At 44.5% G+C, this 22,301-nt stretch overlaps 1 protein-coding gene across 1 annotated transcript; it reads right to left on the bottom strand.

The window, feature by feature from the left end:
- Window positions 1-425: 425 nt before the first annotated feature.
- Window positions 426-17,068, bottom strand: LOC146717142 (uncharacterized). Its single transcript, XM_085472152.1, has 4 exons — window positions 16,928-17,068; window positions 1,292-1,464; window positions 950-1,127; window positions 426-573 (listed from the first exon to the last, which is right to left on the bottom strand). Exons 2-4 carry the CDS (start codon window positions 1,457-1,459, stop codon window positions 437-439), a joined length of 483 nt encoding a protein of 160 aa, XP_085328278.1. The 5' UTR covers window positions 1,460-1,464; window positions 16,928-17,068; the 3' UTR covers window positions 426-436.
- Between the last annotated feature and the right edge of the window lie 5,233 nt (window positions 17,069-22,301).

Here is a 22,301-nt window from a genome sequence, read left to right on the forward strand (position 1 = left end):
TTGAAAATCTTAGCTCAAACAGCTGCAAAACCTGTTTGCCCAGCACGGGGATATTGAATTCTATAAGATGAAGCCATAAACATGTGTGTCTGAGTCGTCTAGCAAAAGTTAAATCATGACTGGAAATCTACCTCTCTTTATAGGTATTTTAACCAATACTAAACTACTGCATGTTTCCATCAATAGTTAAACCACCTAAACACATAATTGTACTTATTCCTCAAATTGGACACCCTTTATAAATAAAAAAAAACCCAAATGTCTCACAATGTATCATGTCAATATTAATATCCTAAAATAAGAAAGCATTGCATGTGATGTAACAGAGAAACAAACTAAACAAAAAAAGGACAATAGGCATGTTTCATTTGCTGAATACTTTATTAAAAGACAGTTTCCTATTTACATTTATATGTTTCACAGAAGTTTGTAATTTTTACTCTGGGATGGGGATGCATGATGTGCGTCCTGCGCCACCCAAACGATCTGAAGCGTATCGGAGCCATTTCTGCACTGCTTGTGCAAAGACAAACTCGGACATAGAGTTTGCCCCTAACTGCTGCGTCAGGCCATCTAGGACAAAAATACACACACACACACACACACAAAAGTGAATTAGAGCACATGAGTAAGCTCTTTTTAACTGTCTTCAGCGGGGAGAAAGTATGTAAACTCCTAGGCTGATAAACATGAAAGTCACCAGGCGTAAATCTACAAACTGCTGCATTTGATTCCCAAAGAGCTATGAGCGGAAAAAGTGATAAGTCTTAGCATGGTGTGCCGTGTATCCTTTAAAACAAAATAAACATGGGGTCCTCGGGCTGTACAAACTACAACCCGAGGACTAAACAAGCCAAAGACCAAAGACTCCATCTCCAGATTAACCGGACATGAAAGTCTTGTTATTGAGAAAGACAAAGTAATATAGCAAAAAAACGGTAAAGCTTACCAAATATGCATCTGCAGAGCACTGTATCTTTAAATGCCATTTTTTGCTTTGTCTGGTCCTTGGTTTTTTTCCCTGCCCAGTTTAGTACCGAGGCCAGCTGGTTTGTAATGGCATAAGCCATTACACGGCGGACTCGCACCTCCAATGTGGTCCCTCCAATCAAGGCAAAGCGTCTCACCTATAGACACATTTTAAGAGATGGAATTAGCGTGTCTCATGTCTTAAATGTGTACACAAGTGCTTGTGTGTTTTAATCAACAGGCCGTCTTTATGTATTTAAATCACATCTGACAGCTATTATACTTTATAGTTACAAAGTGTACATAACCTTTATATACTTACCATTGCCTTATTTGCCTCTTGTGATTGAAGAGATGCCTCTGCATTGTTTAGCTCCTCAATGTTGTGCAAGGGCAAATCCAGAGGCAGTACCCCAGCATCTACCGATTCATTGCAGCCAGTATTGCGGATGGCTCTGACCTCCTCACGGAGTTCGTTAACAGCTCTCATCAGGTCTGACAGAAAAAGATAATTTTTTTTAAGTAAGCTAAATTTAGCTGATCCGTGCAGGTGAATGAATTTACCCTGTCTAAAGAAATCAAGAGAAACGCCCCGGACTACTCAGTCACTAATTACTGTTACTGTACTTTTATTACAAGTATTATACTGTAAAAGCAACAGGACGCACCCTGCTGCAGCTCCTGTGCAGAGCTGAGTATTAAATATGTGCAAACAACAGCATGTTTTCAGTCTCTTGCCACATCTGTAAAGACAGTAACGTTTTTTTTAAAAGCTTGTGCTTCAGTAACTCCTCATTAATCAGGAACTATGGATTAAAGTACTGTAGTGTACTGTAATACTGAAAAAATTGTAAGAGAAGAACTTCAGATCCTGAGTGTGTGAGGACAGAAGAATCAGCTTTATTTCAATTTTGAGGGATAAAATTTACATTTGAGTTTGATGGTTCTGTTCTCTTTGTGATTACAGGAGCTGCCCTCAGATTCAGACCTCAGCACCACCCAGTGACAGCAGACAGATCATCCAACATGTTCACATGTTAACTGCAAAACGAACTGATGAAAACAATACAAAGGTTAAAGTACCACACGTGCTATAGTGAAAGCTGCAGCTGTTTTATTAATAAAGTTAAAGACAAAAAAACAAAAGGATTAATCACCCCTGTAACTGTGTCACTATATATCAGCATTAACAGGACCTCAGTTTGGTGTTTCACAGAGCTGCTGATCTCAGACCTGCATAGCTTCCGTTTTAAACACTTGATGTACTCAGCTGCATGAAGGGCAGGTTTGAGTTTTCTGACACAATTAAATAAAACCTGATGAAGGTCAAAGGTCGTCACTTGTGTGTTGAACTACAAACTTGTGATCTGGAATTCTTTCACAGTTTTTTGCAGATAGTGTGTTATTTACCATAAAGTAATTCAGAGTTATTCATACCAGAGTAACCAGAGAGGATCAGATATTTTTAAATATGTAGCCGAGTGGTAAATTAATAATAATATTTTCCATTTCAGTTAACCAAATATCCATTTAAGGTTCAAAAAGGGGTCTTAAAATGTTGTTTCTTTGTTTCCATGTATGGTAAGGCAAGAATGTTATTGGGTAATTTAATGTTATTGCTTGTGCTATTTCTTTGGTTATCTGCATGTTGTGTGCACTTGAAGCTGTTAATTTTATAGGTTTGTGTAGTTGCATATTGTGGTCACTGGGGGGGGCCAGTGCTTAAGGGTTAACTGCAGTTTTCCAAAAAAAACTTAACAAGAAATGCATCTTGGGACTTCCTGTTTACTTTTCTTTTTGTTGTGGATGTGGAACGGGAATGTTGTGAAGGAGTTAAATTGTTGGTAAGGAATTGTTAAATATGCACATAACTCATTGAAACATATTGTTATAATTGTAGTGCAGTGGCAAAACGTCAGTATTTTAACAAGATGATGTATTTCTTAAATGTATGGTGCAAAGGACCTGTATGTGCAGCGTGGAGCGGCCATTTTCTCCATGCAAGGGATAAGCTGCGAGATCATCTGTGTGCTCCAGTATTGCAAGTGAGCTGAGATTTCTGTGGAATGTAAGTGTTTATAAACATGTATGTAACCCTTCCACATTTTTTTAAAGGAGCCTTGTGTGATTTAGTTCTTTGTATTTTGTTCTGCACAGACAGAGGCCACTGCCGTATTTTTGTATTTTGTATTTCATTTCATTTCTTTTATTCCTTGTATTGTAGTGGCGCATCTTTGTTTAATAGGTTATTCTGTTACTTTGCCACGTTACCTCTCGTGCTGTAGATGTTCAGTACAAGTCCATATGGCCGCTGTTTGACAAAAGTAAAGGTCAAAGGACATTTTTTTTAGTTTATTCAGTCGTCATTGACAATAAAACTGCACATTAAGAACCCCAGTAATTGTGTCCTGCGTGGCTAACCATTTCCCAGGCTACATAATTTTGGTACCAGGAGTGGGGTGTGCAGCAGAAGGAGAGTTTTAGTTCACTAACTTTTAACTGGCGGCACAGTGGCATGTTATTTCCTTTTTATTAAAAATACAAAAAATACGGCAGTGGTGAAGACTACAGGGATTAACCATCACTGCGGGAGGACGTGCGGAGGTGGTGATTCTGCAGAGTTGCTGGTGCGGCGCTTGGGACAGAACCCATCTGGACCTGGCAATCGGATAGCAGCAAACAAGATTAGTCTTGTTCCTTGAACTGGACTTTTCCCATAGCATCCTTATTATAGCTAATCTATGCTTAAGCTTGGACTGTGGACTGAATTAGAAGCGCCATGTCAAGTGCTCCAGATGCTGGGGATAATGCCAGTGGTGGGGATTTATCCAGTCAGGGCCCATTAGAGCCGGCAGGACCAAGTAGGGCTCCAGATGATGAGATACAAAACCAGCTTCAGGAGCTGACGAGGTTGAGGGATGACCTTATCAGATTAACTGATGAAACAAGGGCTCAAAGGGACAGTGCTGGTCGTGCCCTTAACCGTTCATACATTTGTGTTCCACGTGAACGCCAGGTCCAAGTCTTTACAGGGGAATTGGGAAAGGACGGGAGGTCTGTTGAAGAATTTATTGAAGAGGTTGAAAGAGTGACAAGGTCCAGAGAACAGAGCACCGAGGAACAGTGTGATTTTATACTTTCATTGTTGCGTGGGCCAGCACTTGAGGAAGTGAGGTTATGTATGAGGGGTCAATCAGTTGGGCCAAGTGATTTATTCGCCTATCTAAGAAATGCGTTTGGTGAGAGGCGTAGTGTCACACAGCTTCTGCAGTCTTTTTACAACCGTAAGCAGGCAGATGGAGAAGATCTCCGTGATTATTCCCATGCACTTTCTCAGATACTGAGCTCTGTAGTAAAACAGTCCACAAATGCAATATCTGATGAGAACACTGTCCTAAGGGATCAGTTTATTGAAGGGTTAAAGAATGCCACTCTGAGGCGTGAACTAAGGAAAATGGTCAGGGAGAAACCACACTCTAGTTTGCTAGAGGTGAGGGATGAGGCTCTCCTTTGGGAAATGGAGGATTACTGATCTCATTCCACGAAAGGGTTGAGAAGCCACATGGTTCAATCAGAAGCCTTAGAGGCCCAATGCTCGGTAACTAAAACAGCTCCGAACAACGATCCCCCTTCAGTGTTAGAGGAAGTGCAACGGGCTGTTGCCCACCAGGGAGAGCAGTTAGCAGAATTAGGAAAAGCACTGACTGCACTATCAACTGCTGTAGCGGAACTGTGTAGACGTGCCCCACAGACTCCCCCAGACCCCAAGCCAAGAGTTAAACCACAGCCTGCATTTACACCTGATGGTCAGCCAATTTGTTTTAAGTGCAGAGGGGTTGGGCATATTGCCAGGATATGTCCACAAATCAAACTCGGGTCTAGTGATGCTGCTCCTGTGTCTCCAATAGGGCAGGAAAACTGGAGCCCTCGGTTGTCATGAGCCAAACAATTTGAGGGGAGGCAACTGGCTCACAAACTAAAACACTGAACAAAGATGTAGTTTTAGAGAGGGCCGTTGGGGAATGTAGGACTGTAGAAATCAAACTACAGGGAGTGGAGGTATCATGTCTCCTCGACACTGGCAGTCAAGTGAGTACCATCTCAGAGGGGTTTTTCAACGAACACTGGTCAGCAGAAGACACCAATATCCATTCTACCTTTGAATGGCTGAAGATCACGGCAGCTAATGGACTGGAGATACCTTATGTAGGCTATGTGGAGCTGGAAGTAGAGGCGATGGGGCTGACAATCCCAGAAAGGGGGTTTCTTATAGTCAGAGATTCAGCACAGTCTTGCTCTGTGCCTTGTCTCCTTGGAATGAATGTAATTAAAAAGTGCCAAGAACTAGTACATGGAGAGTTTGAAACCACAATGAAGGGTAACCTTGACAGTAACTGGAGGCAGGCTTTTCAGCGAGTACAAACGGTTAGTGTAGCAAACAGACTTTCATGTGCCAGGCTCGCTGGGAAAGATGCTGTCCATGTCCCAGCCTCATCTGCGGCTACCATCATGGCCAAAGGGCTAAAAACTGTCAGTGAAAAAGATCCTTTAATGCTTCTTGAACCTGGCAATGCCCCTTTACCTGGAGGTTTGGTAGTTGTGCCAACCTTGATAACATCAGAGAGGCATATTTTTCCTGTTCAGGTCATGAACTTGTCTGATGAAGACATCTGGTTGCAACCCAGGACTAGACTTGGACTTTTGACTGAGGTTGACACTGTAGACAATGACCAGTTGTGTAAAGTTCAGTTTCAGAGAATTTCAGCAGATACAGATGAAGTGAGTGTAAGCACGCGGCCTGAACCACCCACAGATGTTCAATCCATTCTACATAAACTTAAGATTGGTGGTACTACAGACGAGCAGGCACAACTAGCTTTGCTATTAGGAAAATATTCATTTGTATTTGCAACAGAAGATGAAGACCTAGGGTACACAGACAAAGTGCAACATGAAATACACCTCACAGATGACATACCTGTGACACAGCCCTACAGACGGATTCCCCCCACACAATACAATGAAGTGAGAGAACACATTGGCAAGTTGTTACGGAAGGGAGTAATCAAAGCGAGTTCTAGCCCATATGCTTCCCCAATAGTGCTAGTCAGAAAGGTTGATGGTAGTCTGAGGCTGTGTGTCGACTACAGGAAGCTCAACTCAAAAACCAGGCGGGATGCTTTTCCCCTCCCAAGAATCGATGAAAGCTTTGATGCGCTGAGGGGTGCTAAGTTCTTCTCCACAATAGATTTAGCAAGTGGGTATCACCAGGTAGCCATGCACGAACGTGATAGGCCCAAGACAGCATTCACAACCCCTTTTGGCCTTTATGAGTACGTAAGGATGCCCTTCGGTGTGTGTAACGGGCCCGCAACATTTCAGCGACTCATGCAGGCAACAATGAGTGACCTCATTTTCCAGATGCTACTTGTGTATCTTGATGACATTTTAGTTTTTTCTGAAACATTTGATGAACATCTCCAAAGACTTGAAACTGTACTCAGACGCTTGGCTGAAACTGGTCTTAAGGTGAAGCTCAAAAAATGTGCCTTTCTTCAGGACACAGTGAAGTTCCTGGGACACCAAGTGTCAGCTGAGGGGGTGGGGACGGACCCATCCAAAGTGTCTGCTGTTAAAGACTGGAAGGTTCCAACCACTGCCAAAGAGCTCCAGTCTTTTTTAGGGTTTTGTAGCTATTACCGGAGGTTTATCAGAGGCTTCTCACAGACTGCAGGGCCACTACATGACCTGGTGAACAAATGCTTAAGTGCAAAGAAATCTGGATGGGCAGGCCGCCATTTTGATGCAATGTGGACTCCCACGTGTAGTTCAGCTTTTGAGGGGTTGAAGGAAAAACTTACCTCTGCCCCTATTCTTGGTTTTGCTGATTTCACACAGCCTTTCGTACTGGAAACAGATGCCAGTCAAAATGGTTTAGGGGCGGTATTGTATCAGCAACAGGGTGACACAAAGCGAGTCATAGCCTATGCCAGTCGTCGGCTACGCCAGGCTGAGAGGAATGACCGTAATTACAGCAGCATGAAGCTAGACTTACTAGCTTTGAAGTGGGCTGTTGCTGAGAAATTTAGGGGATACTTACTCGGTTCGAAGTTTGTTGTGCTCACTAACAACAATCCCCTTTGCCATCTTAAAACGGCTAAGTTGGGCGCAGTAGAGCAGAGATGGGTCGCCCAGTTGTCAGTTTTCGATTTTGAAGTGAAGTATCGACCTGGGAGTTCGAATGCTGCTGCAGATGCCCTCTCAAGGCAGAAGTTTGCAGGGGAGCCGGAGGTTGATCCAGATTCAGAATTTGATGACTGTGTCCCTGTCTGCAGCCTGGTAAGGCGAGGGACTGCTCTGGAACCAGATCTTGTAGCTAAAGGTCTTGAATGCTATGAGGTGAGACAGATACGTGCTTGGGAGTCAGGCTCAGGAGTGGTGACAGAGCAAGGGAATACTCCTACGCTCCCAGGCTATACCAGAGAGGAATTATTAGCATTTCAGGGCAGTGATCCTACCATCACAGGGTTCAGAACCTTTTGGGATCGTGGAAAGAAACCTAGTTACAAGGAAAGGGCAGCCTTATCCAACCTGGTGAGACGACTTTTAAAACAGTGGAACCTTATTCAGGAAAGGGAAGGTTTGTTGTACAGGGTTGTTCCAGAGTCCCTCCATGGGCCAGTATGGCAGTTGCTTTTGCCTGTTTGCCTCAAAGGTCAGGTCCTAGAGAGTGTCCACAACAAGATGGGGCACCAGGGGATTGAGCGCACAGTGAACCTGCTAAGGGGGAGGTGTTTTTGGGTAGGTTACTATGAGGATGTGGAGAACTGGGTTAAGAACTGTGAAAGGTGTGTCTTGTCTAAGATGCCGCAGCCAAAGATTAATGCCCCATGCAGGCCTTTCTGGCATCCAGGCCATTGGAGGTAGTAGCTGTGGACTTTACTGTCCTTGAACCAGCATCAGATGGTCGGGAAAGTGTGCTGGTTGTGACTGACGTGTTCACAAAGTTCACACAGGCATTTCCGACTAAAGATCAGAAAGCCGACACTACAGCTAAGGTTTTGCTCAGGGAATGGTTTATGAAGTATGGAGTGCCAGAAAGACTCCACTCAGATCAAGGACGAAATTTTGAGAGCGAGATTATAGCAGAACTTTGCAAGTTGTATGGTGTTAAAAAGACCAGGATGACTCCATACAGACCACAAGGAAATGCTCAGTGTGAAAGATATAACAGGACTCTTCATGATTTACTGAGAACGCTTCCACCTGAAAAGAAAAGAAGGTGGCCAGAATATCTACCTGAGCTTGTGTATGCTTATAATGCTACTCCTCATTCAACAACAGGGTACTCACCCTACTATCTTCTTTTTGGTTTTGAGCCTCGCCTTCCAGTTGATGCACTGTTAGGCCGTGAGTGTGTATCAGACAACGGTCAGAACTGGCTCTCTGTTCACCAAGAGAGACTTAAGCAGGCCCACACGCGAGCCAGAGAGTATTCTGAACAAAAAGCAGCAGAACGGATTTCATTTCAAAACAAGAAAGTCCATTGCCCCCCCGTTTACATTGGGCAGTTTGTTTTTCTTCGCCATCGGCCCTTGGGGAGGCATAAAATCCAGGATGCTTGGGGGCCCACTATTTACAAAGTAGTGGATGTCCAAGGCACCACACACACTGTGGAACCTTTTGAAGGAGGGCCAACGAAAAATGTTCATAGGTCAGAGCTGCGACCATGTGCAGCCCCGGGTCAGAAGCCCAGAACTCAAACCAAACTACAAACCAATGCTCACCCAGTGGTTGGAGAGGAACCAGTGGTATTTGAACCAGATTTTGTCATTGTTGAGGAAGTTGATCGTCTACCTCGGTTAGATGTGCCACAAGTGTCCTTATGGTCAGAGAGGGACATTTTTCCAGTGTCAGCACAGGCAGATGGTCTCGGGCCAGAGGGACCTGAAACAAGTTTTACTGATATGACTAAGAGAGAGAGAGACTTGGGGACTTGTTCCGATGGCGGAGGCAGTGACTTCCCTGATTCCGACTGCATTGGGCCAGAGTTCAGGCCCAGGATTGAGGTGGAGGGTAGCAAAGGCTCTAAGCCTGTTTCCGCTGTCAGGAAAAGTGAGCGGAGTACTGCAGGGTCACATTCAAACCTGTTTCATTTGCCCAAATCTGCCTGCAATGCTGTAGCAATTAGCACTGACGTGGCATCTCAGATTTGAACAAGTCTAGGGGCAGCTCTGTTTGGAAAAAAAAACAAAACAAAACAAAACACAACACTGCGGGGGGATTTTCCATTCAGTCGAGGTTTAGTAGTCACCGAGGGCGTTGACTGATTGCAGGGGAGAATGTAGCCGAGTGGTAAATTAATAATAATATTTTCGATTTCAGTTAAACAAATATCCATTTAAGGTTCAAAAAGGGGTCTTAAAATGTTGTTTCTTTGTTTCCATGTATGGTAAGGCAAGAATGTTATTGGGTAATTTAATGTTATTGCTTGTGCTATTTCTTTGGTTATCTGCATGTTGTGTGCACTTGAAGCTGTTAATTTTATAGGTTTGTGTAGTTGCATATTGTGGTCACTGGGGGGGGCCAGTGCTTAAGGGTTAACTGCAGTTTTCCAAAAAAAACTTAACAAGAAATGCATCTTGGGACTTCCTGTTTACTTTTCTTTTTGTTGTGGATGTGGAACGGGAATGTTGTGAAGGAGTTAAATTGTTGGTAAGGAATTGTTAAATATGCACATAACTCATTGAAACATATTGTTATAATTGTAGTGCAGTGGCAAAACGTCAGTATTTTAACAAGATGATGTATTTCTTAAATGTATGGTGCAAAGGACCTGTATGTGCAGCGTGGAGCGGCCATTTTCTCCATGCAAGGGATAAGCTGCGAGATCATCTGTGTGCTCCAGTATTGCAAGTGAGCTGAGATTTCTGTGGAATGTAAGTGTTTATAAACATGTATGTAACCCTTCCACATTTTTTTAAAGGAGCCTTGTGTGATTTAGTTCTTTGTATTTTGTTCTGCACAGACAGAGGCCACTGCCGTATTTTTGTATTTTGTATTTCATTTCATTTCTTTTATTCCTTGTATTGTAGTGGCGCATCTTTGTTTAATAGGTTATTCTGTTACTTTGCCACGTTACCTCTCGTGCTGTAGATGTTCAGTACAAGTCCATATGGCCGCTGTTTGACAAAAGTAAAGGTCAAAGGACTTTTTTTTTTTGTTTATTCAGTCGTCATTGACAATAAAACTGCACATTAAGAACCCCAGTAATTGTGTCCTGCGTGGCTAACCATTTCCCAGGCTACATAATTATATAACTTTCTACAGGACTGAATGTAATATCTTTATGTAAAAGTCCAGAGCCTCTGGGGAGTGTCCGAGTATTTATAACATTACACAAACCAAAAGTCTCCACCACAGTGTTCATGAAATGCTGGGTTTATCCATCTTCTGGGGTGGGCCTACGGAGGAATGCAGAAGATTTCCCTGTGAGGGAGCTGCTGGTGAAGATCATGAGTCCTGCTTGATCAATGCAATTAGCTTCAGTATTCCTGTTGTTTCTTAAACGATGCCTCTCTCAGTGGGTCAACAGAACATCTGGCACAGGACAGCTGTGATGAAAGAAAAGTTTCTCCAAACCTCTGGACCCAGGAAACCCAGCTTGGTCCTGATGGTCTCCCTCACTAGTTTCTCCCCAGGGTGAATGTAGCTGTTGATAAAATATGGATTCTATTATGAAATGAAAAGAACAAATTACACTACACTACTGAAACATTCTGCTGATGTTTTTAAAGTTTCCATGTTACCAGGCTGTAGAGGGCTCTGAAGATTTAAACAGTTTTAGATCCATTACACTCACAGTCTTATGTTAAAATCTCAAAGGACAGCATTATATTTTTGATATTAACAGCAACGCTGGGCCTCTGTAAAGTGTGCAGCTGATCTCATCGCTGTCTAAAAATGGATAAAAAAAAAACCTAAGAAGTGCTGAATCCTTCAATAACACAGACTATTAGAGTAACAGGTGTGTAGCATCGCTAACTAGCTAGCAACAAGCCTCCAACACAGTGCGTATGCTAGCGGCTAATCTAGCGAACGAATTAACAACAGAGTGATTTTAGAACTATACGCTGTGTGTCTTTTTTATAAGAGTGACATGGTTGTATTTACCTTAATTAAACAAGTCGTCAGTCGCGATAAACCAGCAAAAAACTCGAGTTGCTGGGCTAAGTAAAAAGTGTAGAGGGGCGGGTTTGCGGTCACATCCAGCGGGTGTGTGGGCGGGAGCGTTACACAGTCGCTCCACCTCAAGTCACTACTGCGCAGACTCTGGCTCCAAATTTGAAAGAAGGCAGCCTCCACAGGCGGGATATTTTGGCTTCATTTTTGCACAATGGGAAGAGGCGGTGTCACGTCGTCCATCTTTTATACAGTCATTTGCGGGCTACCAGGGGACCTAGAAGAGAGAAATACATCGCCCACGGAGGATGCCGAAGCACGCTCCAATAGACGCACACACACACAGTACTCTTAAGGTAAGCACTCTTTCGCACACACATACAACGGCTGTCTCCCAATTCAGGGTCTGCAGCCTTAAAGTACGCATTTCAAGGCCGATTACGTCACAGCGGCGCGCCCAAGGCTGTCCCAATTCAAAATGCAGCCCTGAAATGCGTCCTTCATTTCCCTGAATTTTAAGGCTGTGGCAGTGTAGACTTCGTGGTCCCGTATATCCCACAATTCATAGCGCGGCAGTCGGTGTGGAGAATTCTGCCGCAGACGGCAGAAGCGGAGCGGCCGAAGAGTAAACTGTGAAAAGTAAGTACTGAATATTATGTCACTTATTTATGTGCAAATGTTTAATAACGAAGAAAATTAAACAATATTGTTGGCCACATGTCGGCAAAGTTATGTGACATTAGTGACGTTTGTACTAACTTGGTTTTAAAGCCTTTACTTTAAAATATACACCTGTGGAGGACCACCAGGTGGCTCCACTCACACCCAAGTTGAAGGGAAGTGTTGGGGTGGAGATTTTGGCGCTCACTATATGTGAAGTTCTGAGAGTCAGTTAATAAAGTTGGAGTGAGACACTGAGACCTCTCCTGTCGTTATTACATACCTCCACATTGGTGACCCCTGTAGCGAACATGCTAAGGCTCGACGACGAAGCCTGGAAGCATCGGCTGCCGCCGGACTTTCACCTCCGCCGATGGCTGCATTTGCTGTGGCGCTTAAATTGCCGGATTTTTGGCTTCACGATCCTCCTTCATGGTTCGTGCACGTAGAAGCTCAGTTTGCTCTTCGTGGAGTCAGCTGATGATACTAAATACCACCATGTGGTGGCCTCACTTGACCCGCTGTCAACCCGCCGCATGATGACTCTCCTCCGGGACCCCCCAGCCCAAGGCAAGTACGCCGCCCTCAAGGCGCTGCTGCTGCGGCGTTACTCCCTCTCTGATGCTGAGCGGGCCGAGAAACTCCTTTCCCTCGCGGGCTTGGGCGATGGCACCGCTCTCGAGCTGGGCGCGGATGACGGAGGATTTCTCTTCACCCACCTCTTTCTCCGACAGCTGCCGGCTCCAGTCCGCGCTGGCCTTGCCAACTCCCCGCTATTGGCCACGAAGGATTACTGCTCCCTTGCAGAAGAGGCGGATCGCATCCTCCTGGCTACCAGGACTTTCGGCGTCCAGGCGATTGTTCAGGACTCACCAGCGTTTTCCCCCGCCCCCTCACCCATGCTCCAGGGGCCCTCCGACTCGTCCACGGTGGCCGGAATCGCTGCACGGCGGCACCGCGGAAAGGGGCTTTGTTTTTATCACCAGCGTTTTGGAGCGAAGGCACGGCGCTGTCTCCCGCCTTGCAGTTTCCAGACCCAGGGAAACGGGCATGTCAGCACTCTGTAGCAGCCGCGACTGCTGGCAACAAGGAAAGGCTGCTTTCCTTAGAGGACTCACGCTCGGGGAGGCGTTTCCTGGTGGACTCCGGCTCACAGAAGAGCCTTCTTCCCCCGGCTGGCTCGGACAGGCTAGCTGAGGGCTGCGGGCCATTGCTAACAGCGGCTAATGGCTCTTCCATCAAAACCTTCAGTGAAAGGTTGGCGACTGTTTGCTTTCACGACCGTGACTTTCAGTGGAACTTTGTTGTTGCTGCTAGCTCTGTGCCTATAATAGGCGCTGATTTTCTTTGTGCTCACGGACTGCTGGTTGATGTTGCTAACAGACGTTTAATCGATGCTGTGTCATTTTCCTCATTACCCTGTTTGACTCGGGGTGCTCAGCCCGTCGTGCATGCTAACTCAGTAGATTCGGGTGACGTTTTTCAGTGTTTGCTTTCTGAGTTTCCCTCACTCTCTGTCCTCACTTTCTCGAGCACGGTGACGAAGCATGGGGTGGAGCATTACATAACTACAGTAGGGCCCCCGGTGTTTGCACGCGCGCGCCGCCTCGACCCTGCCAAACTGGCTGTCGCTCGGGAAGAATTTGCCACCATGGAGCGTCTGGGCATCGTGCAGCATTCGAACAGTGCCTGGGCTTCTCCGTTACACATGGTGCCTAAATCTGATGATCGGTGGCGAACTTGTGGGGATTTCCGTCGTCTTAATAATGTCACAGAGAACGATCGTTATCCCATTCCCCACATCCAAGATTTTTCCGCCCATCTTGCGGGGACCTCGGTATTTTCGAAGATCGATTTGGTACGGGGATATCACCAGGTTCCCGTGCGCGCGGAGGATGTCCCCAAAACCGCCATAATTACACCTTTCGGCCTTTTCGAGTTTCTGCACATGCCGTTTGGCCTGAAAGATGCCGCCCAAACCTTCCAGCGGTTGATGGACTCGGTCTTGCGCGGGCTGCCCTTTGTTTTTGTATATCTTGATGATATACTGGTGGCCAGCAGCTCGAAGGAGCAGCACATGTTCCATCTGCGTCAGGTTTTTCAGCGTTTGGCGGAGCATGGACTGATTATTAATCCGTCTAAATGCCAGTTTGGGTTGCCCGTTCTCGATTTTCTTGGGCAGCGTATTTCCGCCGAGGGCGCGGTTCCGTTGCCTGACAAAGTCCGAGCTGTTTCGGAATTTCCGCGTCCCACGAATGTTAAGGCACTGCAGGAATTTTTGGGGATGGTGAATTTTTACAACCGTTTTCTCCCCAAAGCGGCACATCTGCTGAAGCCCCTTTATGGGGCGTTAAAAGGTAAGAAAGCTAATGACTCCGTTGACTGGTTTCCGGAAAGCATCCAAGCGTTTTCTAATGCTAATGCTGCCCTTCTGGCCCACCCATCCCCCTCAGCGCCGATTGCGTTGACCACCGATGCGTCGGACATAGTGGTGGGTGCAGTGCTGGAACAGCGAATCTCGGGTGTCTGGCAACCGCTCGCCTTTTTCAGCCGTACGCTACGTGACAGCGAACGCAATTACAGCGTTTTTGACAGGGAGCTACTGGCGCTCCACCTGGCGACTCGTCATTTCTGTTTTTTTCTCGAGGGTCGTCACTTTACCGCATACGTGGACCACAAACCCTTGACGTTTGCCATGTCCAAGGTTTCTGATCCATGGAGTGCACGCCATTTCTGAGTTTACCACGGACATTCGGCACGTGGCTGGTAAATCCAATCATGTGGTTGACTGTTTGTCCCGTGCGCTGGTTTCTCCCGTCTTTCTCGGCATAGACTACTCCGCCATGGCTGCCGATCACAGCAGTGACCCGGACATCCTCGCGCTTAAATCCACCCAGACAGGCCTCATACTAGAGGACAGACCTGTGCAGGACGGTGGTCCCCTCCTCGTCTGTGACGTTTCCACCGGCCGCCCTCGCCCAGTGGTTCCCGCTTCCTGGCGTCGTCAAGTTTTTGACTCGGTACATGCTCTCTCTCATCCAGGGGTCCGGGCCTCTGTTAAACTGGTCAGCTCTAAATTTGTTTGGCCAGGCCTTCGCAAATCTGTTAAGGAATGGGCGTCGGCGTGCATTCCCTGCCAGCGTGCGAAGGTTCATAAACACACCAAGGCGCCCCTGGAGCCGTTCTTCATACCCGGCAAACGTTTCGATCATGTGCATGTCGATCTGGTGGGTCCTCTGCCGCAGTCACAAGGTTTTACGCACCTTTTGACTGTTGTTGACCGGACCACCAGGTGGCCGGAGGCGGTCCCCCTGGCGTCCACTACTGCAGCAGTGGTGGCCAAGGCGTTTTTGTCAAGCTGGGTCTCGCGTTTCGGCCCACCTGCGGACATTACGTCAGACAGAGGCCCCCAGTTCATTTCCGTGCTTTGGTCGGCCATGGCTGATGGACTGGGGGCTAAAGTCCACCGCACAACCGCATACAACCCGCAAGCTAATGGGATGTGTGAACGGTTCCACCGGTCGCTTAAGGCTGCTTTTCGCGCCTCCTTAAAGGATGGCAATTGGGTTGACCGCCTCCCGTGGGTTTTGCTTGGGCTGCGCTCTGCGGTTAAGGAGGACCTCGGTGCTTCCCCAGCTGAGCTAGTGTTTGGTCAGCCCCTCCGCGTGCCTGGAGAATTCTTGCCCGAAAATCCTTTTCCTGACACCGTGCCTGACACCTTTGTTCCAAAGACTTTAGAGACTGCTAAGTTTGTTTTTGTCAGGCACGATGCCCACAGGACACCGCTGCGGCCGCTGTATGACGGCCCATTCAGGGTTATTGAACCGGGCCAGAAACATTTTGTTTTGAATTTTGGAGGTCGAAGGGAGACTGTGTGTGTTGACAGACTTAAACCTGCACATGTTCTTCCGGACAGTAATGTAGTGCCGGCCCAGGCCCCTCGCCGTGGCCGCCCTCCTTCGATGGGGTTGACAGACTCTGGTTTTCCCCCCAGGACTACCCCCGGACCACCGGCGTTTGAGCCTCCATCTGCCTTTCCTGCTCACCTTCACCAGCCTCATTCACAGGATGGACCTTCCTCTGCCTGTTCTCTCCCTCCCAGGTTCAGTCGTTCGGGTCGTTTGCTTAGACCCAGGGTCCTGGACTGAATAGAGACCTAACTGTGTGTTCAGGGGGGGGGGGGGGGGGGTATGTGTGGCAGACCACCAGGTGGCTCCACTCACACCCAAGTTGAAGGGAAGTATTGGGGTTGAGATTTTGGCGCTCACTATATGTGAAGTTCTGAGAGTCAGTTAATAAAGTTGGAGTGAGACACTGAGACCTCTCCTGTCGTTATTACATACCTCCACACACCGTTCAATAGCTGAGCTTAATCTTACAGAGAATGATTGTTAGAGATATTCTTTTATCAAGTACTCAGATGCAATGAAATATCACTCAGACACTTAATAAGGGTTTTATCAGTCACTGCAGTTTGTCCGGCGCCTGGACATTTTTTCTCTAGCCACCCATTTTTCTTTCTTATTATTTTTTATTAGCTCATAGATATATTTACGTTTACACACACACACATACACACCCGTGGTGCTTTCTCTGGCACGAGGAATGGGAGAGGCTATTGACACGGCCTTCTACTTTCAAGCTAGCCTTGAAAGCGGTGTCAATTTTATGTGATGAAACGCAACCTTTTCCCGTTCCACCAGAACTCGAGCAACCAACGATAAACAATTCGGTGGAGTAGTTCAGCCTCCTTAATGTGCTGTAAAATCAACTTACTCCACCAACAAAACAGTAAAACAACAGATCATACGCGTAATGAGTATTATTCTGGGCAACACTGTGTCTTTCTACATTGCTCCAAGCCCTCTTTCAGGCGAGCTGTGTGTAACTTTTCTACCAGTCCTTTTTCAGACGAGAATGTTACTATCCTGTCGTATTTTGACATAAAGCTTGCTCCAAGCCCTCTTTCAGGCGAGCTGCGTAACTTTTCTACCAGTCCTTTTTCAGACGAGACTGTTACTAAGCTGTCATATTTTGACGGGAAACTATTTTATGTACAGACCACAGGTTGCCTCAGTCGTTTTTCGCAAGATGTGAGTGAGTGCTAAATATTCACCTGAGTTATTGTGTGGTTGCTTTGGTTTCCTTCATCAACCCCTGAAGTCGTGGACCTCTTATAAGAACGCTGGCCAGAACCCGAACGTCACGTTTCTGGACTTTATCCTCTGCCTGGAGAGGAGTTGACAGCGTGGGCTTCTCACAACGTCAGGACTTGATGAAGGTTTCCTATTGGAGCATTGAAAAAATATCAATGTCCCTCCGGCTCGAAGGACCAATTAAATGTTAGAGATATTCTTTTATCAAGTACTCAGATGCAATGAAATATCACTCAGACACTTAGAGCAGTTTTAAACGTGCACGGGTGAGAGACTCAGGGAGAGACTCACACACCTCCTTGGTGCAGTCTGGCTTTATTTATACACATCATGAAGCATACAAAAAAGGAAATATCATCCTTATCTTGTCAAGAAAACAGGTGTGGTTGATCAAAAAACTTCGTGTTCTCTACAAGGTTGTTTCTTACTCGTGGGTGGCGGTTTCCTGCTAGTGTGAAGGCAAACAGTGACAATGTGAAGGCAAAGACTGATAATGTGAAGGCAAACAGTTTCCGTTATAGAGTAGGGAGCCAGCAATTAAAATATGCAGCTGGTTGAGTACAGAACAGAAATATAAACACTCTTAGCTGATTATTATATGAATAATAAAACCTTTAAAAACAAAAATACTCTGACAATGATCAAAGCTCATGTAGAAACAAACAAACAATTTTCTCCTTCATTTCTGTCAAACAAAGCTGTATGACACGTTTCCAGTGATTAGTATCATGGTTGCTAGGCAACCTGCGCAGCGCAACGGAGGCTTTTTTTTTTTTAAACTTTATTGACAAACAACAGTATCAGCGCAACGGAGGCTAGACTGTCCCATTTCACAAGCCTCGCACTTCCGGCCTTAGCGGTCTTTGAGTACGCGGCCCTTGAGGATCGTTGAGGCTGCGTACTTTAAGGCTGGGAGACAGCCAACAAGTGGAGATCAACGATCACCGGTGTCACGTCTGCACAGCTGTTTTATACGTAAGCTGTGGGACGTAGCCGGGCGTGCCGGGGTGTCTTAAAGAAATATCCACACGCCACGACCAAGGGGGGTCGTACCCCGTACATATGGAATATGTAACAGTGTGGTCTCGATATGCTAGAGAACCTCATAATTCATGCGAAAGTTAAAAATTAATTTAAGGGAAACGGTAGAACTTATAGAAAAGCTGAATTAGACAGTAGTAAAAGAAGAACAGGAGAACAGTTTAAAGGTGGAATGGTGGTTCTAGGAGAAAGTATGTGGAAGCAGTTAAGCTTCAAAAATTTTCTGACATAAACTGTAGTAACCAGACCCAAAAGCACACACATTTCAGTGCTTTATTTTGGTGCTTTTTTTTTTTTTCTGAGATGTCATCCACTTTAGATTCTAGCCAATCATTTTACCTTTCCGAGGATAGTAGGCGGGCCCAGGTACGTACGTTCTTTTAGAGCAGAGCTACAGATTAAAAACGCCCAAGGCGAAGCAGTTAAGAGTCTGTCTGTACTTCACAGCAAAAGATGCAAACTCAGCAGCCTGCAACAAGTGCTTTATGGTGATACTGTGCAAAGGAGGTAACACCTCGAATCTGATGAAACACCTGGCAACGTATAGCATTTTGTTAAAAGCCGAGAAATGCACCGTATTTGATAGCTTGCTGCGAGACCTCACACTGAGCACATCTACTGCGGGTGTGGTGCCTGTTATCAGATGTGAAGTTAGCAACATCCCCCAAGAACCCGAAGAGGAGAGTCCTGACCCCTAGCGCTGCCAGTGTAGCAGAAATGATGACGGATGATGATGGCAGCAGCAGCCGTTCTTCTCTGCGTGAGTAGCTTAATGTTGTTCGTGTGTAATTTACGTTGAGTAGGCTAACCACGTTATTACATTAATGCATGTAAGGTGAACTAGCAAACACCGTCGTAGTTACATGCGCCTGTCTTCTTTTTTGATGGCAGATGCTCCCTTCACTCTGGCCAAAAAGGCTAAAATGACCAAAGAAAAAGTGGAAAACAGCTAAACATGAGAGGTTTTTGGACAAAGTTGGTGTTTTTTTCCCCCATTGATTAAGCACTGCTTCCAGCCAAGAGTGATACCATAAATCCCCTATAGCTGCAGAAAAGGCTAACATTGTTATCTTTTTACAAAAAACAAAACAAAAAAAAAAACAGCTGAACATGAGAGGTTTTTGGACAAAGTGTGTGTTCTCCATTCTTTAAGCACCAGTTCAAGCACCGTTTAAGCACCAGCACCGTTTCAAATGTACCGGTTTGGTACTGGTATCGGATAAAACCTAAACAATACCCATCCCTATTGATGTCACAGGACCATGACAGAGTGATGTAGATACACAGGTACCGGAAACTGATGATCAGGGGCTCATAATTCCTTGCCTGCTTTGTAGTGAAGTCTATGATCAGCTCCTTAGTCTTGCTGACGTTTAGGAGGAGGTTGTTCTCCTGGCACCAGTTCTCCAGGTTCTTAATCTCCTCCGGGCAGGCCTTCTCGATGTTCTCAGAGATCAGGCCCACAACATGTGGGAGTGAATGTGAGTGCGATTGGTTGTCCCCTGTCTATGTGTCAGCCCTGCAACCGACTGGAGACCTGTCCTGGGTGTACCCTCCTTTTCGCCCTAAGACAGCTGGGATAGGCTCCAGCAAACCTGAAAAGGAATAAGCGGAAGTGAATGAATGGGTAGGTTAAGCTATGAAAGGGAAAAGAAGTGCCCTCCTTGAAAGCCTGGATTTCCGTGCTGACAGATACTCTTCACCTGGAAAGGAACCGCTTCGTTATAAAGGACAAACTGGAGGACTTGGATCAGATTTGGGGGCCACTTATTGAGCATCTGGAAATTATGAACAAGTGAGAGCTACTGTGTGGACTTCACCATAGGTTACAATAAGCTGATAGCACTCTGGGATAAGGTAATTGTGTGGGAGGGGTGTTTTTCCCCCTTGTTTTTTGGCTACCCTTTTTGTTACTTTCCACTTTCTTGGTTGTGTGTTTTGTTTTTTGTTTGTTTTCCCCCTTTCTTGATGATAAAAATATAAAAAGGAAGCAATGTCAGCCTATGGGGCAATTTGTAATTGTGTGGATGCTCCACACTATTGAGTTCCTTCTTGGTGTTTCCGTACACTTTTCGCCGTGGATCTACTTCCACAATTTTTGTGCTATTTTCACCGTTCAAATTTTTAACTATTCTGCTATTTCTGTTAATGATGGCTATATCTTTTGGTATTTTTCACTATTATACTTTTTAAAATATTAAGCTTTTTTCCTTTAATTTGAAATGAATGGGAAACTTCTGCAATTCTGCTAAAATTTGCTTGTTTTTGAAACTTAACTACTTCCTCATATTTTCACGTAGAACAACCATTCAAACTTTAAAATGTTCTCAAATTATTGGGCTATTCAGGTATAAATCAGCTTTTTCAAAGCTTTTACCGTTTTACTTTTATTCCTCTTAAAGTTTTGAGTTGCCAAATTGTGATTTTTCACAAAATACATGCGTTGTTATGGTTGCTATACTCTTGGCTTCCAGTGTGCAGTTTTCTCTTCATGTCCGAACAACTTCTTGCTACTTGCTCAATTTTCACTCAACTTCCACAAATTATACATCAAAATGTAGGTATTTTTGCTGGCTTTCAGGAAATGTCACTATCATTGTTGTGGGACTTATAGGATCTTTGCAAATCTCCTCAGACCAACACAAAGTCGGAAAACTCTCCATAGAAAGTCAATGGAGAGTTTGTTCAAAATCACCGCTTGATTTCTGTAATGAGAGGCATATTCGAATCATCATATCTCCTTAACGAAACAAACTTAAGACATGAGGCTTGTCCCAGTATATCTTCAGACACTCCTGACGCTCACAATTCAAGAATTTCTTTCTCACCTATTACCGTTCTGAAATGAGTTAGACTTGTTTGAGGGTAGGAAATTTGTCCTTCGCTCAGATTTCAAACTCTGGAAATGAACCACTTTTTTCTCTTGTCATAACTTTTTGTTGGATTTCCACAGAGACCTGAAAATTTCCATGACTGTTCACCAAAGCCTGCTGTCTCTTACGGTGAAAGAATGATATTGATACTCCAAATAGATTTAGAGTTAGAAAGCGTTGTTTGAGGGCAAGTCAAGGCAGTTTTTGCTTCGCCTCTACTCAGTTATGGTGCATTACAAGTCAAATATCTTTAATAATTCAGATTTTAATGATAAATTGTCAACACTGGAAGATTCCCCCATCTCTTCTGAACAAAATGGTCTAAGAATGACCGTTCTAGCCTCTACGGTTAGGAAATTACGGCCATTTGTTTGAGGGGAGTCCGCACTACGAGAAATAGACTGCAAAAATCAGCTGTCCATTTTGCTTTTCCAATTTTTCTGTTTAAGTTATTACTAGTTCTGCTATTTTATAAGATTTGTGCTAAATATAGTATTTCTGCCAAATATAGTATTTCTGATTAATTATAGTTTTTCTACCAAATCATAGTACAGTATTTTTGCTTTTTAAAGGATTTTTATGGGATATTTATATTGCTTAATATAGTATTTGTGCTTTTTATAAGATTTGTGCTTAATATAGTATTTGTGCTTTTTATAGGATTTGTGCTTAATATAGTATTTCTTCTTTTTATAATATTTGTGCTAAAACATAGTATTTCTACTAAATGTAGTATTTATGCTTAATCATACTATTTGTGCTTTTTATAGGATTTGTGCTTAATATAGTATTTCTGCCAAATGATAGTATTTGTGCTAAAACATAGTATTAATTTAAAATTACAATATTCATACTTCATCACAGTGTCTCTGGTAAATCACAGTATTTCTACTATGTTGTACTATTTTTCTAAATCATAGTGTTTCTGTAATGTTCAAGTATTTTTGGCTAAATATATTCTTTCTGTTATCTTATACTATTTCTCCTAAAGTCTTGTATTTTTGAGAAGTTATCATGTTTCTGGTAAGTTACAATATTTCTGCTAAGTTCTGCTATGCTATTGTATTTCTGCCAAGTATTATGTTTCCTCTAAGATACTGCAGTTCTGCTAAGTTATTACATTTTAGCAAAGTTCCTTTGCTTCTGCAAAGTTTTTACAATTTCTGCAACTTTTCAGCTTTTTCAGCTAGTTTTTGCATACAGCTTCAGCTTTAAAGCATCCACACAGCATTTTCGCAGGAAATGCAAATTTTTCTAGTTGTTACTTGTGCTTCACAATAAAATATTTGAAGATAAATAAAGAACGTTTTTTGGAAAACCAAACAAATAAAAACACACACGACATTGACTTGAGAGCAAGCCTGAGGATTTGTGCAGTTGTAGCATCCAGCCTGTGAGGGGCAGTAGTGTTTCACCTCTG

Source organism: Copadichromis virginalis, linkage group LG2 (assembly GCF_057382275.1).
Source record: "Copadichromis virginalis isolate Kocher_CV1m ecotype Utaka linkage group LG2, C_Virginalis_male_GT1.1, whole genome shotgun sequence".
NCBI lineage: Eukaryota > Metazoa > Chordata > Actinopteri > Cichliformes > Cichlidae > Copadichromis > Copadichromis virginalis.

Bases quoted from the DNA above. Each gene is read 5' to 3' on its own strand.
- LOC146717142 (XM_085472152.1), bottom strand. From the start codon at position 1,459: ATGAGAGCTGTTAACGAACTCCGTGAGGAGGTCAGAGCCATCCGCAAT. The intron at 1,128-1,291 runs GTAAGTATATAA...ATGTGTCTATAG, and splicing joins AAGAGGCAAATAAGGCAATG to GTGAGACGCTTTGCCTTGAT. The intron at 574-949 runs GTAAGCTTTACC...TTTTTGTCCTAG, and splicing joins GCTCTGCAGATGCATATTTG to ATGGCCTGACGCAGCAGTTA.